Source organism: Vulpes lagopus, chromosome 13 (assembly GCF_018345385.1).
Source record: "Vulpes lagopus strain Blue_001 chromosome 13, ASM1834538v1, whole genome shotgun sequence".
Classification (NCBI taxonomy): domain Eukaryota; kingdom Metazoa; phylum Chordata; class Mammalia; order Carnivora; family Canidae; genus Vulpes; species Vulpes lagopus.
Window position 1 is genome coordinate 29924250 of NC_054836.1, and position 16273 is coordinate 29940522.

General features: G+C 35.4%; 1 protein-coding gene across 2 annotated transcripts in view; it reads right to left on the minus strand.

Moving 5' to 3' along the window:
• Positions 1-16273, minus strand: part of AGMO (alkylglycerol monooxygenase) — a 334118-nt gene that overhangs the window by 310247 nt on the left and 7598 nt on the right. For both annotated transcript variants that reach the window (XM_041727450.1, XM_041727449.1), the window contains exon 3: positions 10035-10186. In XM_041727450.1, coding sequence (XP_041583384.1) covers positions 10035-10186 — 152 coding nt within the window. The remainder of the gene's footprint in view (positions 1-10034; positions 10187-16273) is intronic.

Here is a 16273-nt window from a genome sequence, read left to right on the forward strand (position 1 = left end):
TATTCTTTCACCAATACCACACTGTCTTGGTTACTGTAGCATTGTAGTAAGTCTTTAAGTAGTGTCAGACCTCAACTTTTTATTTTCCTTCAATATTATTAATTAATATTATTTTTTGGATACTAATATAAATGGGTGTTTGTTTTTAGAGAAAGAGCACAGTTGGAGGGGAGGGGCAGAAGGAGAGAGAGAGAGAGAGAGAGAGAGAGAGAGGGAATATTAAGCAGGCTCCACACCCAATGCAGAGCCTGACATGGGGCTCCAACTCAAAACCATAAAATCATGATCTGAGCTGAAATTAAGAGTTGGACACTTAGCTGAGTCACCCAGGTGCCCTAATGGTATTATGTTTTGTTTTGTTTTTTTGTTGTTTTTTTTTTTTTTTGCAATTAGCAAGAGGGTTTATTGGACGTTTGCGCAAACGGGCTCTCCGCCTCCGAAGAGGAAGAGAGCCCTGATTAGCAATTACAGGTATCTTTTAAAGGCAAAAGGGAAAAAAAAAAACCCGCTTAAAGACAAAAGAACCTCGGGAGTCGCATAGCATTCAGGTTATTGATTTCACAGAGGGTCAACATGAACCTATTCAGGGACATTCCAATCAGGGTGTGGGGGGAAATGGTTTTCTTATTGTAAACAGAATGCTTTTAGTTGCTAAAATTTCAGGAAGACGCCTGGATGGGCTGCCTCTGGATTAGGGCTGGCCCTACTTACAAGGGGGGGAGGTTTCTTCATTCCCTCCTCTTGTTTGGGCTGATTTTAACCTTAAAATCTTAGGGAACATTTATTTCTTCAGTTTGGAGGGCCCAACATTGCTGAGTTAATACCAGAGCTTGGGTAATAAACAATCTTTCCCGGATGAACTGGAGCGGCCAGTTGAGGACTCAGGGGCCGAAAGTTAGCCGACGTTATTCAGAATTCCAAACAGCTGTAGATGAGGATCTACGGGCACTAGAGCAGTCCGTTTCTAAGTTAGAACAGTCCCTCACCTCACTTTCAGAAGTAGGACTCCAAAACAGGAGAGGCTTGGATTTACTATTCCTGAAAGAGGGAGGACTGTGTGCAGCCCTAGGAGAAAAATGCTGTTTCTATGCAGGCCATTCTGGAGTCATCAGAGACTCCATGGCCAAACTCAGGGATAGGCTAAATAAAAGACAAAGGGACCTGGAGGCCCAGCAGGGCTGGTTTGAAAGCTGGTTTAATCAGTCTCCCTGGTTGACCACCCTAATCTCTACCATTATGGGCCCTCTAGTTATCCTGCTCCTGCTGGTATTATGTTTTTAATTTCAAATTCCAATTATGCATTGCCACTATAAAAAAATCTATTGACTCTTTTATATTAACCTTACATCCTGCAACCTTATTATAATTGCTTATTAGTTCCAGGATTTTTGTTGTTATAGTCTTCTTATTGTTTGTTTTTAAAGATTTTATTTATTTATTCATGAGAGACACACATAGAGAAGCAGAGACATAGGCAGAGGGAGAAGCAGGCTCCTCGCAGGGAGCCCCAACAGGGGACCTAATCCCAGGACTGGGATCATGCCCTGAGCCAAAGGAAGATGCCCAACCACCAAGCCACCCAGGTGCCCCATGTTATTGTTGATTCTTTTGGATTTTCTACATATACAATCAAGCCATCTGCAAACAAAAACAATTTCATTTCTTCCTTCTCAATTGCATACCTTGTATTTCCATTTCCAGTTATAGCATTAGCTAGGATGAAACAGAATTTTTCTAAATTAAATAAATAATACTAAAATAGAGTAAGAAACTTAATGGTGAATTGATATAGAAAGTCTCAAATTCATTGAAATAGAACAATAATTTTAAATGATAAATCCAGGGTGCCTGGGTATCTCAGTCAGTTAAGTGTCTGCCTTCGCTCAGGTCATGATCTCAGGGTCCTGGAATCAAGCCCCACATGGGGCTCCTTGCTCAGAGGGGAGTCTGCTTCTCCCTCTCCTTTTGCTCCTCCCTTCTGCTGATGTGTTCTCTCTCTCTCTAATATAAATAAATAAAACCTTTTAAAAAAAATAAAAGGCAAATCTTATTGTGACTTCTCAGTTCACACTGAGTAAAATCCATGTCTTTATAATAGTTTATGAGTTCTCGCATGATCTGCCTTAACTGCCTCACATTTGTGATGCCCTTCATTTCTTGCAACTTTAATCCTCTACCATGTAGCTCCAGCCACAATGATCTCCTTCCATTTACTCAAAAAGCCCATGATTTCTCTGCCTCAGAGCCTTTGCACTTGCTATCGTATCTGCCTGGTACTCTCCCCAGAATCACATGAATTATATTATTTTTTTTTAAGATTTTATTTATTTATTCATGAGAGACACACAGAGAGAGAGAGAGAGAGAGAGAAGCAGAGACACAGGCAGAGGAAGAAGCAGGCTCCACACAGGGAGTCTGATGCGGGACTCGGTCCTGGGACTCCAGGATCGTGCCCTGGGCCAAAGGCAGGCGCTAAACTGCTGAGCCACCCAGGGATCCCACATGAATTATATTCTTAAAGAGCTTTAAGTCTGTGCTTAAAAGTCAGTCTATCAGACAAATATTATGGATCATTCTATATAAAATTTTAATACTTAAACCTATATGACACCTTCTATTTCTTCTAACCTGCCTTATTAGTTTTACTGCACATATCACATCCTGACATTATATTAGTAACCTACATAAGACTGTTTTGGCTTTTGTTTGAGTATCACATATGCCAATGAAAGTGAAAGCATGAAGAAGGTTTTTGATGAGTATTTATTAAATTAATAAATAAATGTTACTCCTCTCCTAAAAATCTTCAAGCCTTTATACTACATCTATGATAAATAAGCAGCAAGGTAAAGTGGGGAGAGTAGTTGAGGATTGACTTACCTTTTAATATTGCCAGTCTACAGGATCCTATATGACCAGAATCCTGACTAACTTCCTCAGTCTCTTTCCTCCAGTTCCCCAGTACAGTTTCTTGATATTTCTCAAATTTGTCCAGCACATTCTCTCCTTGGGTACTTTCAACCAGCAGATTCCTCTGTGTAGAAAGCTCTTTCCTCAGACATTCCTAGGATGCATTCTTTACCCCATTAAAGTTTCTACTAAAATGCCACCTATTACCTCTATGAGTTCCAATAGAGGACTTACTAGACTCCTGAATCCTTCTCCCTCTATCCCAACAGCACTCCTCACTACCTGGCATAATATTACATATGTTTTATATCTGGATTTCCTTTTCTATTAGAATGCACACTTCACAAAGACAGTGGCATTTATGTTTTCACTATTCGAATTAGAATTCCTAGTATAGTAGTTTCTCACTTAATATCTGATGAACAACTGAATGCCTAGTTCATATGATTGTTCTGGGAAGTAAATAATATAACATGTTGTATTATTAACTTAAAGCACCTAGTCTAGCACCTAGCAATGTAATAAACATTAATTCAATAATAATAATGCGTAAACAGTATTTACAATGTACAAGTCACTTTCCTACCTTTAGATCATTTAAATATTTATAAAAACCCTGTCAAGTATACAGTATTATCCTCACTTAATAAATGAAGAAATCAAGACAGATTAACCTGTTCCAAATCTCAGTAAGTGGCAACACTGGGAACTGAATTAAGATAACCTACTCCAAAAAAAAAAAAAAAAAAAAAAAAAAAAAAAAAAAAAAAAAAGATAACCTACTCCACCGGCAGACCAGGTGGCTCAACGGTTTAGTGCCACTTTCAGCCCAGGGCGTGATCCTGGAGACCTGGGATGGAGTCCCATGTCAGGCTCCCTGCGTGGAGCCTGCCTGTGTCTCTGCCTGTATCTCTCTCTCTCTCTCTGTTTCTCATGAATAAATAAATAAAATATTTTTTAAGAAAATATAACCTCCTCCAGAATCTATGCTTTTTAAACATTCTCCAATGGCTTTTAATAATAGTTGACTTTTAATTATTAGCATTGCTTTTAATACTATTACTATCATCACCTGCATTTTAAACAGAACACCATTTGTTTTTTATGTACACTTCTTTGAGAAAAATAATCAATATATTCAGAGATGTGGAAATATAAGAATTTAGTGGCAATTTTGTTTCCCCTGTCAGTTTCAGAGTTCATGCTATAATTATCTTTGTACTTCCCTTATTATTTTTATAACTAATTATTAACATTTGTCATCCATAGTAGAATGAACAATCAGTGGCCAGATTTGTCATTAACAAAGCTATCTCTGGTGCCTAGTATAGGGTTAGTATACAATAAATCATTAATTATTTACTGAAAAAATTAAAGCATGAATAAAAAGTTTATAACTGTAAAAAAAGTTTAGTCGATAGTATTTCAGGAATATTCACTTATTTTCTTAGTAATTCACATAGCAGTTTTTCTCATTGTGCTATTTTAATATGGTAACATTAAATTCAGTCACAGTTAAAATTGTTTATTAAATGAAAGAGGATAGAATTCTACCTAATTTTGCTTTTCACCATCTAGCATGGCTGTGCTCAAACTTTATGTTTGCTAATGTGTCATATACATCCAATAAGACTTTTCTAAATTTTTCTTTTGAACAAAATTACTTGGGATAAATGTGCTTTTCCCAGGTCATATTTAATTATCATTTCAATACAATCCTTTTTTTTTTTTTTTTTTTTTAGTTTTATTTATTTATGATAGTCACAGAGAGAGAGAGAGAGGCAGAGACACAGGCAGAGGGAGAAGCAGGCTCCACGCACCGGGAGCCCGACGTGGGATTCGATCCCGGGTCTCCAGGATCGCGCCCTGGGCCAAAGGCAGGCGCCAAACCGCTGCGCCACCCAGGGATCCCATTTCAATACAATCCTGAAGGTCACCCTGACTTAAGGTCAAACTTCCTCTGCCCATTTTAAATACCTATAAATCTTTACATAAGCCTCCATCTTGCTTTCTTCATGTTGGTGTATTCATTCATTCATTTTTACTTTGTTGATGCACTCTTAAAGCATTTTTCATTTAAACTTCACAAAATTGAGAGATAAATAAAACCAATAAAATCTATCTCAAAGAAGTTAACCCCAAGGTTATATGTGTGATAAATAACTGCACATACAGTTATATGACTATATTTCTGGAAACAAATTTCAGTGCTCTTTTTGCTGAGAGACAAATGGACTAAGTTCTAGCACTAAAGGAAAAAAAAATCAGGCACATTCTCTGTCTTAAGCAGAGTCACAAGCAGACCAAGAGTTAATCTTTACTCCTTCTTTGTCTTTCAATTTCATTTTGATTACTCATTTCACAGTTTTTTTAATCCCTGGAAAATATTACCGTAGCCATTCTCAAATAGTCCCAACTATTCCTGGAAATATTTCCAACTTTAGTATCAATGTTCAAATATAGGCTGTTGGAGATTCCCGAAACTCTTATTCTTTATTATCAGGTATAAGACTTGCCTGTTTGATGTCTCAATGCAGACATATTTTCAACACCTGGATGATGGCCTAAATCTTTGTTTCAAATGTGCTTTTCATATATCACCTACATTTGGAATCTAACTACATCAAAGGAAATTCAAACCGTGGTTTTAAGGGTGACCACAACTGCCAGTGATAAAAATAAGCTATTTCTAAGAGGGGGGCTCCTTCAAATGAGTCTTTCTGTGGGGAAATAATGTTAATCCTTCAGCGCATATAAATTTTAAGTTCTCTTCTTAACAAATGTTTAGCATCAGACATAGGACTGATTCTTTCATTAAAATGAACTCAGAGGAAAAATGGTTGATATAGAAAGTAATGGTGAGAAACTGGAGGTCTTAAGTAAATTGATGGGAATTCCAAGGCTACCCTTATGGATATTCTGAATGATGATGACTCAAGGACTGACAAAGTAAAAAATCATGGGAAGAGGTGAGAGGAAGTACTATAATTTAGGCCAATGCACGCTGGGTGTCACTCTCAGTGATCCAATATGAATAAAATCACACTGTATTTTTAAAATAAAGAGTGAAATATACAGCAAAAAGCTACAAAAATTAGGCATATTCTTGTATTTTTTAAAAAATAAACACAAAGATAGCTGAATTTAAGTCACCTTTTCTTCAATAGAGACCACAGTTCTATCAGAAAATAAAATTAATTTTAATCAATACATCTGCTTATTTTCTTTATTTAAACAATGCTGGAAGTGAAGATGGTCTAAATTCAACCCCTGTTAAAAGTCAGAAAGGAAGAGGAAAAAATGAAGTTTAATAAGTCATCTACAGATGCCCACTTAATCACAACAAAATTATAGGAATGAATATAAGTAATTAAACAAAAATTATGATCACTTACCTTATTTAGATACAGAAAGAGATAAATAGAAACTGAACTATACAGTTTACTTATTGAGTAAAAGAATGAGAGTTTGAGGGGATTTTATAGATTCTTATTATAACAATTTTATGGATGAACATCTTTATTTCAGAAATGAACTAAATCTTATTATAGCCCAAATGTGTAATCAATGCCTCAGAATGAGATATTAAAGATATAGTCAGGGTGAACTTCAATATACGATTCTATAGAATATGTGGGAAGACTGGCTTTATAAGTCAGGGTCCTATCAGGAGACAAAAAACCACACCAGTGATTTGAAAAGTTAATGTAAAGAATTATTAACTGATAAAAAAGCAGTTAAAAGATGTAAACAGGAGGTAGTTCAGTGGCATAGAAGTAGCAACTATGAGCACAGTTACTGCCTATGGAGCTGAGAGGGAATGAACAAAGCCGGTATGTACAAATTTAGAAAATTCTCCACCCTTCTCTCCCCACCAAGTCTGAGTCAGACATCTTTGGAGAGATTGTGGCACCACAGGATTCTGGTGGTGATAGAGAGACTTGCTAGAATATACAGATCCCAGAGGGAGAATATTACAGGCAGTCCTCTGATGTGGTCCCCTGGAAGACAGAAGGTCCTACCAAAAGGTGTAGGCTACACTTAACCTATGGGGTTAACTGGCACCAATCTGCTAAGTGCCACGTGAAAAACAGCACTCTGGCAAATGGAACAACACCCTTGCTGTTCTGATTCTGTAATATCCCTCCAATCTTTTAAATAGACAAAGCCTAACATCAAGTGAGCTTGCAAAGAAGAAATGTCTGTAGGGTCCACCTCTAGTAACTGTTTATGCTTACAGTCACAAATAATTTCTTGGTTCTTATTTCTAAATTGGGCTACCTATTATATCATTCTGACTTCAAACTATTCACTAAGAAATCATATTGGTGGCATTATTTACTAACTAACTTAACTTTTTTTGAACTATGCATAGAGTTTATAAACTTTAAGTACAGATCTCAACATTTATTACAGATACATACATTCATGTAACCATAACCAAGATGAGATAAAGTCCATGACTAGCACTCTGGAAGGATCATCCTTGCTTCTAAATTGTAATCTTTTACATTTTAAGTGCTCCCTTAAAAATCTTTACTGGATTTTTTACATGTGTTTAGTATAACTAATAGGAAAGACAAAGAAAGATAATGCAACCTTTTGTATGGAGACTAAGCATGCCAGAAGCTGTTTTTAATTTAACACCTATTTAATTTTGTTATTCTACCCTTTCTTTCTAAAGATGTTAAGGTATTCTATAGAAATTATTGTGCTGCTCTTATTTTTCTGTAAGTTGATAATAATGAGCGATTAATTTCTCATTATTCCAGAGGAAAAGAGGATGAAATAAATAAGAGTCTCAAATATCCCTCTGTTCTTTTGCATAAGAATAGAAATAGAATTCAAGTTTTTGAAAATAAACTTTTTTCCATACCCGTAATGTAAGAAAATTCTGTACGTGTGCAAACCAAACAAATAACACTAACAAAACAATAACAACAAAAACCCTAGTAGTAATTTGGGCTACTAAGAAATAATCTATATATAGGGAAAAACAAAAAGTGTCTATTATTTCTTCAAAACTCACAGCATTTAACATATCAACAAATGTGGAATGCATTTTTAATTTATAATTTTATTGCAAGTAGAGAAAAGAGGGCTTTTTTTCTTACTATATTTTAGGACAAACATTAGGATTTTAGAAGTCCTCTAACTTCTCAGTTAAATACATTTGGCTAATTAATTAGTATGTGCTCAGTAACCCAAGAGGCTCAAGAAATTTGATATTATAAGTTTTTCTTACTCCTGTGTACTTCTAGACTTCTAGAAGTCCATTTTAATATTTTACATTGTTATTACATGCAATTTAAAAGTCAACTATCATATTGAAGGTTGACACATTCAACTACTAATTTATTTTTTTCCTATGAGCTTTCCATCATAAGTCAAAAGTCTTTGAACTTATGATTAGACTTCATAGCCCGAAGGTGGTGAGTGTTTTTCCAGAAGGTTTTCAGATTTTTTTTAATGCCTGCCTCCATTGGATTTGGTTCAAAATTTTCTAATGGGAAGCATACTTCAAATAGCCTTGATTCTATTTATTTAATATATTATTTTACTTTATTGCTCTTCCCTGAGAGTACTTAACAATCAACATATTTTTTAAAGTTTTATATTTGGTAATATTTTGTTGGTTCTTTGTTTCCTGTTATAATGGGCTTTTAAAGATTAAGCGAATTTGCAGATTTCCCACACAAACACATCTGTCCAGGACAGTGTGATATTAGAAGGCTCCTGAAATTAAGTAATACAATGTAAATGCTTTCTGCGTTACCCATCTGCTGCATAGAAAATGAAGAGGCTTGCCAATGGGTTTATTTTAGGGAGAAAACGACTATTTTGAAATAAAATACAAAGTTTGCTACATGACCATATTTTATTCCTAGTCATGTTCAATTTGGGAGTATCCTCTTGCATTTATACACAAGGAAATGATGTCAGAGGCTGACCTGTTATTTTCCCAGACAAAGGTTATCACACACAAAATAAATAACTTTTTCTAGTTTATACATTCCCTTCAAATTGTTTTAATGAATTAACATTCTTTATAGTTTCATTATGTGTAATGTTTAAAGTACTTAACAAAAATAATTTTTGCATTTAAAATTTCACTGCCTTTAAGCATAGTATTTGTCACATTGCTTCTTCTTCCTCCATCCTCGCTTGGGAAGGATGTTTGATCACCATACTCCTACACACATTGCTCAGTTACTCATCCTGATCATGAGTCTCTTCTTGCCATCTCCCCTCTACTTTGTATTATTATTCCAGATTTCTTCCCCTTCCTTCCTTCCTCCCCACCCACTCAACCCAACCACCCACTGAAAAGTTCAGTTCTACTCTTTAGTAGGTTTTCAAAATTAGCACTTTCCCAATTTCCCTTCAGAAATGCTTTCGCATGCCTTCTTCTTCCTTAGAGACCACTTGCTCACCTTACCTTTACAATCATTCTCCAACCTCTACTTAGCCTTACAGAGGTTTAGACTGTTTCCTGTTCTTCCACTTTCCTTTTCATAACAAAACATTTCTTTGGAAAGTACAGCCAAGAATCCCAAAAAGCAAATTCAGTGAACCAGTGAGGTAAGAGGGCTTTGTATTAGATGAGAAATTTTGCAAAACTATGGTAATACTGAAATGTATTAAGGTTAGTGCCTAGATGATTGCATTTTCATTTGCAATATGGAATTCCTGCCAAGAACTTGAATCAAGCTTATGTATGACAGCTAGGATTCCATGCTGTTCCAGGGCTCTTCTGAATGACCACTGATAACTGTGATGTGAAGTCTCGTATTAAGTGCAAAAGTCCACAAACTCTACCAAGCATGTTGTAATAAGAAAAACGGAAGGCAGTATATTAAAAAGTAATGCTATAACCATCACTTTCTCACCTTTTTTACAAGTTATATACAAGAGGAGTGAAAAATGTATCTCCAATAATTTCTTTTTTTTCAAAAATGACCAGATTGTTTCCATTTAAACTTCAAACTAAACTTTTATCATTCATCTTTATACAAAATGCATGATGTTATTCATTTATTCATCCCTTCAGTATTTACTGAATACTTACTATAAGCAAAACAATTCAAAATACATTATCAATAAAACCTTGATTTGCAACTTACCATGGGCCATGCGATGGAACCAGTAGTAGCCGAAATCAACTCCTAAGAAAGTCAAATACCAAGTCCATGGAGAATCCCAAGGCAAATTGATGAGCCTGTAGTTCTCCCAGACATAAATGTAAGTGGTCAATTCAATGCTTCTAGAAAACAAGCTGGAAAAATAAAATTCACAAACAATGATTATACCACATTTTAAATATAAAATTATGCTAAAACATTTTAGGTAGCATTTAAAAATTAAGTTATTCATATATAAAAATAAAATTCTTTCTCTCTTCTCTTCTCACTGTTCTATCATACCTTTTAAACAGCTCAGTTTCCTTGGTATCAAAATATTTCACATGATGCTTCCTTTTTCCTCGTAATTATCATGGATGTCAACTATTTACACTCTCAGTTTCATGGAGTGTAGGATGCCATTCTCCTTTTCTATTTTTTTTCTCCTTTTTTAATGTTTCTTAAAATATTTCCATGGAACTCATACAAAATAAACATGAAAAAACTACAACTTATTTTCTGTAACTTTCATTTTCAAAACTACAACTTATTTTCTGTGACTTTCATTTCCAAATCTTAACAAAGAGCACAACAAGGGTGCTTTTTAAAGGAAGTGTAAGAGGTATAAAGTTTAAAGGGGACTGCAAAAATGCCTACTACTTTAAAATATGTTAATCTCATAAAGTTTGCCTTTCGATTAAAGTTGCTTCTGGCTACTATTTTCTTTATTTCTCTCTATTCCCTCCTCTCTTTTGCACACACACATGTACACATATTTTTCTGTTTTTAGATGTTATACTTAGGATCACAAATTGGATTCTTACAGCATTTCAGTAATTCTTGTAGTAATATAAACTACAAGTCTCAAGATATAAGGGAATAATGTTTCCCTAGAAATAAAATAAAAAATCCTAATAATCACAATGAGGTATCACATTACACCAGTCAGAGGGAGAAGACAAGAAACAACAGGTGTTGGTGAGGATATGGAGAAAAGAGAAACTTCATGCATTGTTGGTGGGAATGTGAATTGGTGCAGCCACTGCAAAAAACAGTATGCAGGTTCCTCAAGAAATTAAAAATAGAAATTAAAAATAGAAATGCCATATGATCTAGTAAGTCCACTGCTGAGTGCTCACCAAAGAAAATGAAAACACTAATCTGAAAAAAAATATATGTACCCCTTTGTTTATTGCAGCTTTACTTTCCATAGCCAAGATATGGAAACAACCCAAGCCTCCATCATAGATGAAAAAGGATAAACAAGATGTGGTAAATAGAGGCACCTGAGTTGCTCAGCTGGTTGAGCATCTGCCTTTGGGTCCTGGAATTGAGCCCTGCATCAGGCTCCCTGCTTAGTAGGGAGTCGGCTTCTCCCTCTGACACTCTTCCTACCCACCCCACTCCTTCTTTCTCTCTCATGTTCACGCTCTATCTCAAATAAATAAAATCTTTTTAAAAAAGTTTTTTAAACTCGTTAAAAAACACAATTGTTTTTAAAACCCAGATACCAGAATGTCTTGCCACCTATGCTACCAAGTTCTATACATTATTATTTCAAGTAGTTTCAAAAAAAAATACATCATATACTTCAATTTTATTAAGTGTAGCTTTTTCTCTTGAAATTATCTATGATCAAATTTAAATTTAGACTAAAGATAATCATTCCTTTATCACTTATATAAACTCGGTTGAATTGACTTTTTCTTTTATACTTATCATTAACATGTAAAATAAACTAATCATTTTATTTAATAAAGATTCATTTATAAGCTATTAACAAATGAGGAAATTGTTAAACATTCTAATTTTAAATAAAAGCTGAAAAAAGCTCAAACTAGTATATTTATTAAAATTCACCATTTTAATAGTATTTCCCTCTGACAGTATCTGTGAATTAGCATGTAACTGAGTCTTTTGAAGATTATGAGCCTTTAATTTTAATCTACTTTTGATTTTATGATATGACTATAACTATGATTTAATAGTATTAAAATTGTCTTGTATTTTGAGGGCTTCATGTTATTAATCTGTAACATAAAACACTAGGTTATGCCATAACAGCATTAATACAAATAATGACTAGAAATGTCAAATACCTACATTTTTGAAAAGGACTACACATTATCAGATCTCAAAACCCAATTTTCAATTTGATATTATTGTTGGTTCCTAAAGTGGCCCCTCTATGTGGAAAGCAAGGAAAAACCAAAGAAAGAGGCAAACCACTCCAGAATGGTGGGTAGTAGTTTTAATAAGGAAAAAAAAACTTACACAGAAGACTTGTCTTGGGCAGCCTCAAGATAAATAGATCTTTACTTGCCTGCTAGTCACATATTCAGTCCAGATGGTCTCAACACCTTACTCTCTTAAGGTTTCATCCTTAAAACTAGTATGGGAATAGTTGCAGAATATACATTCCAAGGACGGGGTAAAGGAAAGGAGACTGATTGCCCAAGTCCAGTTTGAGGGTCATGCAGTGGACACATTCTCCCAATGACCTTCTCCAACAGTTATATGGCTAGAAAGAGCAGTTTTGTCTCTGAGTGTGAGTTCTTGACCAAAGGAAACTGTTTATGCAGAACCCCTGTCATGACCCAGGCCATGCTCTAGATATTTCAGAATCCCTATCAAAATGCCTCTGACTCTGCTTGTAGGAACTGCATGGGCTTCTTTTCTCGTCTGGTCCTCCAGAGAGCCAACCTATGCAGGTGTGTAAACTACTAGACATGACAAGGTAATCCCCAGTGACTGTTTTTAGATATGCAGACAAGAACTAGGACAAGCATTCTGGGATAGTCACATACAAGTGTTTGGGGTCCATCATGAGATAGAACTGCCCATGAGCCAGGAGCACCCACAATGTTCTGAGGAATTCAAAAACTCAAACTGTAAAACTTGTCTTCCAATTTATTATTATTATTATTATTATTATTTTAAAGATTTTATTTATTTATTCATGAAAGACAGAGAGAGAGAGAGGCAGAGACATAAGCAGAGGGAGAAGCAGGCTCCATGCAGGAAGCCCAATGTAGAACTCGATCCCAGGACTCTAGAATCATGCCCTGAACCAAAGGCAGACTGCTGAGCAACCCAGGTGTCCCTAAGTTTATTATTATTATTATTATTATTATTATTATTATTATTATTATTTTATTCATTATTTTGCTCATGGTAAATTATGCTTAGAGACTATCTTTGTTAATTTATTTAAGGCAGATTTGCTGTGGGAATTATAATTTAGAATAGTAATATTTCACAAGCCAGTAGCATACAGGATCATGCCTCTTCATAAGCCTATAAAGAAATAAAAATTCCAAACCAGTGATAGATTAATTACACTATTGTTTTAGGCAAAAGGGAGATGGAAGAAATAAAGTCCAGATTTAGTGAAGGTATAGCTTTTTCTATAGGTTGGCTCTTGGAAAAATTAGTGGAGCCAATCAAGAGCTGATGCCTAGCTGCCAGCACAAATTGAAAGTCTCTTGTTGCTAGAGAAGCACAGTGCTGGCAGAACAAAGGCACCAGTGTTAATGGGCAAGATGATTTCTTTCATGGGGCCGCTGCACGGTCTCCACCACTGCCAATGAAGAGTAGCCTTGCCATGGCAGGAGCTAATGTCCCAAGGTCTTCAGAGAGTGATTTAGGTCAGTAAAGAACAGCCTTGCCTAGGCTGAACATTTTCTTTAAGTCCTCACAAATTCTTGAGTTTAAATGTCCATTGTATCATATGGCCATATCAAAATCACTCAGTAGCATCATAATATGATGACATTGTCTTACCAAGGCTTCCTCGCTGTGAAGTAATTCACTCTTAGATCAAAGCAACTTCCCTTGTGCTATAAACAAGCAGATCTGCAATCACGACAAACTAATATACAACATTTATCAAGGTGGGAGAAAGAACAGATTTTATCTTAAAGCATGTTAGCTTGGTTAGAAACTTTTACATACTTAGACAAGGGCTTCTTGACAGTGTCATTACTGACATTCATTCCAGACAATTCTTTATTGTTGGGGTCTATTACGTGGAAAAATTTACTCGAATTATGAAATTTTACAATTGCTTCCTATTATCCATTAATAGAGGATTAACCATATAAAATTCAACTTTTAAGTAAAAAACAGTGAATAATATCAATTTTGTTTGGCTCAATCTAACAATTTCTCTAAAATAGGGATTCTAAATCTTGATATTATTCCCATTTGGGCCATATAACTCTTTGTTGTGAGGACCTGTCCTGTGAATTGTAGAATGTTTAGCAGCATCTCTGGGTCTCTATTTTTTTAAGATGTATTTATTTATTTTAGAGAGAGAGGGAGGGAGAAGGAGAGAGAGGGAGAATAAAAGTGAGCAGGGGAGTGGCAGAGGGAGAGGGAGAGAAAGAATCCCAAGTAGATACCTCACTGAGCTTGAAGCCCAATGTAGGACTTGATCCCACGACCCTGAGATCAGGACTTGTGCCAAAGCCAAGAGTCAAATACCTAACTGAGCCACCAGGTACCTCCTCTTGGGTCTCTATTTACTAGATACTGGTAGCACAGCTCTGCCACCCAGTTATGACAACAAAATGCTAAAACATTTCTTGAGAGGCAAAAGTGTTCCACTCAATAATCCTTAAAAAAGATTAATCCAGGAAGAAAAACTTTAAAACTTAGAAAGTAGTACAAAAAGTTGAAATAATCTATAGCTTTTTACGTAAACTTTAGTACATGCTATTAAAGCAGAACCATTTATGGATTTACTGAATCATTCAATAAATTCAAGTTGAAGGCCTGCGAGGTGCCAGGTAAAACATGAAACTAGGAGGACACACTGGTGAACACGGCATTCATAATCACCTGTCTCATCAGTGTTCCATCCATTCAGAATCTCTTTTTTTTTTTTTTAAGTGCTATCTCCCTTGTCTGTTTCACAGACAATTGATATAGGCTTTAGAGATACTAAGACTTCAATAAAAGAAAGAGGGTCCCAGGAAAAGTGTAAAACTTCCACTTGCAAAACAAAGAGAACCTGCCTGCAATTGAAAATACTTTTTTATTTCCTGTACAGGTGCCAGGTCTTGAGCAGACACCCAGTTTATTACTCTTAAACTTACTTATTAGGGTTGACACAAATCGAGCTGAAATATGCCTGACATACTACAGTCAAGACTTTTTTTTTTCACACTTTAGCAAGAAGCCAAACCTTCCCCAAAGCAAAGGGAAAAGGGGGAAAAGCTGTGGGAGTTAAACTCCCTGCTTTCTATCAGCAAGATGAATATGATCCTCTTCCATCATAGATGGGAAAAAACAGCCATGGAGTACCCACAGCTAAAAACAATTCAGCAAAGGGATACAGCTGGGAAATGATTATCAAGCTCTGGAAAGCCCTTGATTGCAGGAAATAGCACCTACATTTTCAAAAATGTTCCCACCAGACCCTGAATCATAAACCAAAGCTCCCTTCCTCTTTTTCTTCCCAATTCCTCTGTCCTCTCCCAGCCTTGACCTCCAGCATATGACTCTGCACTGTGGAATTCGAACTTCAACTCTCTGTGGGAAGAGACATATGTAATATGTATGAATGTAGTGAGCTTTCTTTATCATATGGAGATGAAATTTTGGGAAGCATAGAGCTTTATATAACCAAATACTAGATCCTTTTTACTCAATAATTTTGAATGCAAGACGAAGAAATGGTCTAAATATAAGGAGACATGAGAATCCTCTAATCAACAACCTTCATTTATAGAGCTTTCCTCCTATTGTCTTTTTTCTTCATGATTTCTCCTCAAATAATTTCAATTTCTCTTGCGTCTAAGATGTTTCTGGCAAATGAAAGGTAGCATTTTATATAACATTTCTCTCAAAACTTAAAAATTATCCTGTCAGTATTTAGTTACTCAATTGCTATTCCAGGTCTGATCCTGAATTTTTAAAAAGATGAAGTTAATTTATAAAGTTAAAACTTAAAAATAATCAGTGCATTGGAATAAATATTAATTGGAGATGAGAATTAAAAAGCTATGCAGTTCTCTAAGTCATCTTAGTTTGAATATACCCAGCATCAAAAGCAGAAAGGTAACATTGGATAGGTTGTCCACCCTTCAGCATCTTAGGGCTAATTTAAAATATGAGAAAACTAGGCTAAAAGGACCCTAAAATTCTCTAACTCTCAAATACTCTCATAGTCTAGTCATTCATTAAGCAAGTGAAATTTGATGTGATGCTTTTATTGTAAACACAACATTTCAAAGCGA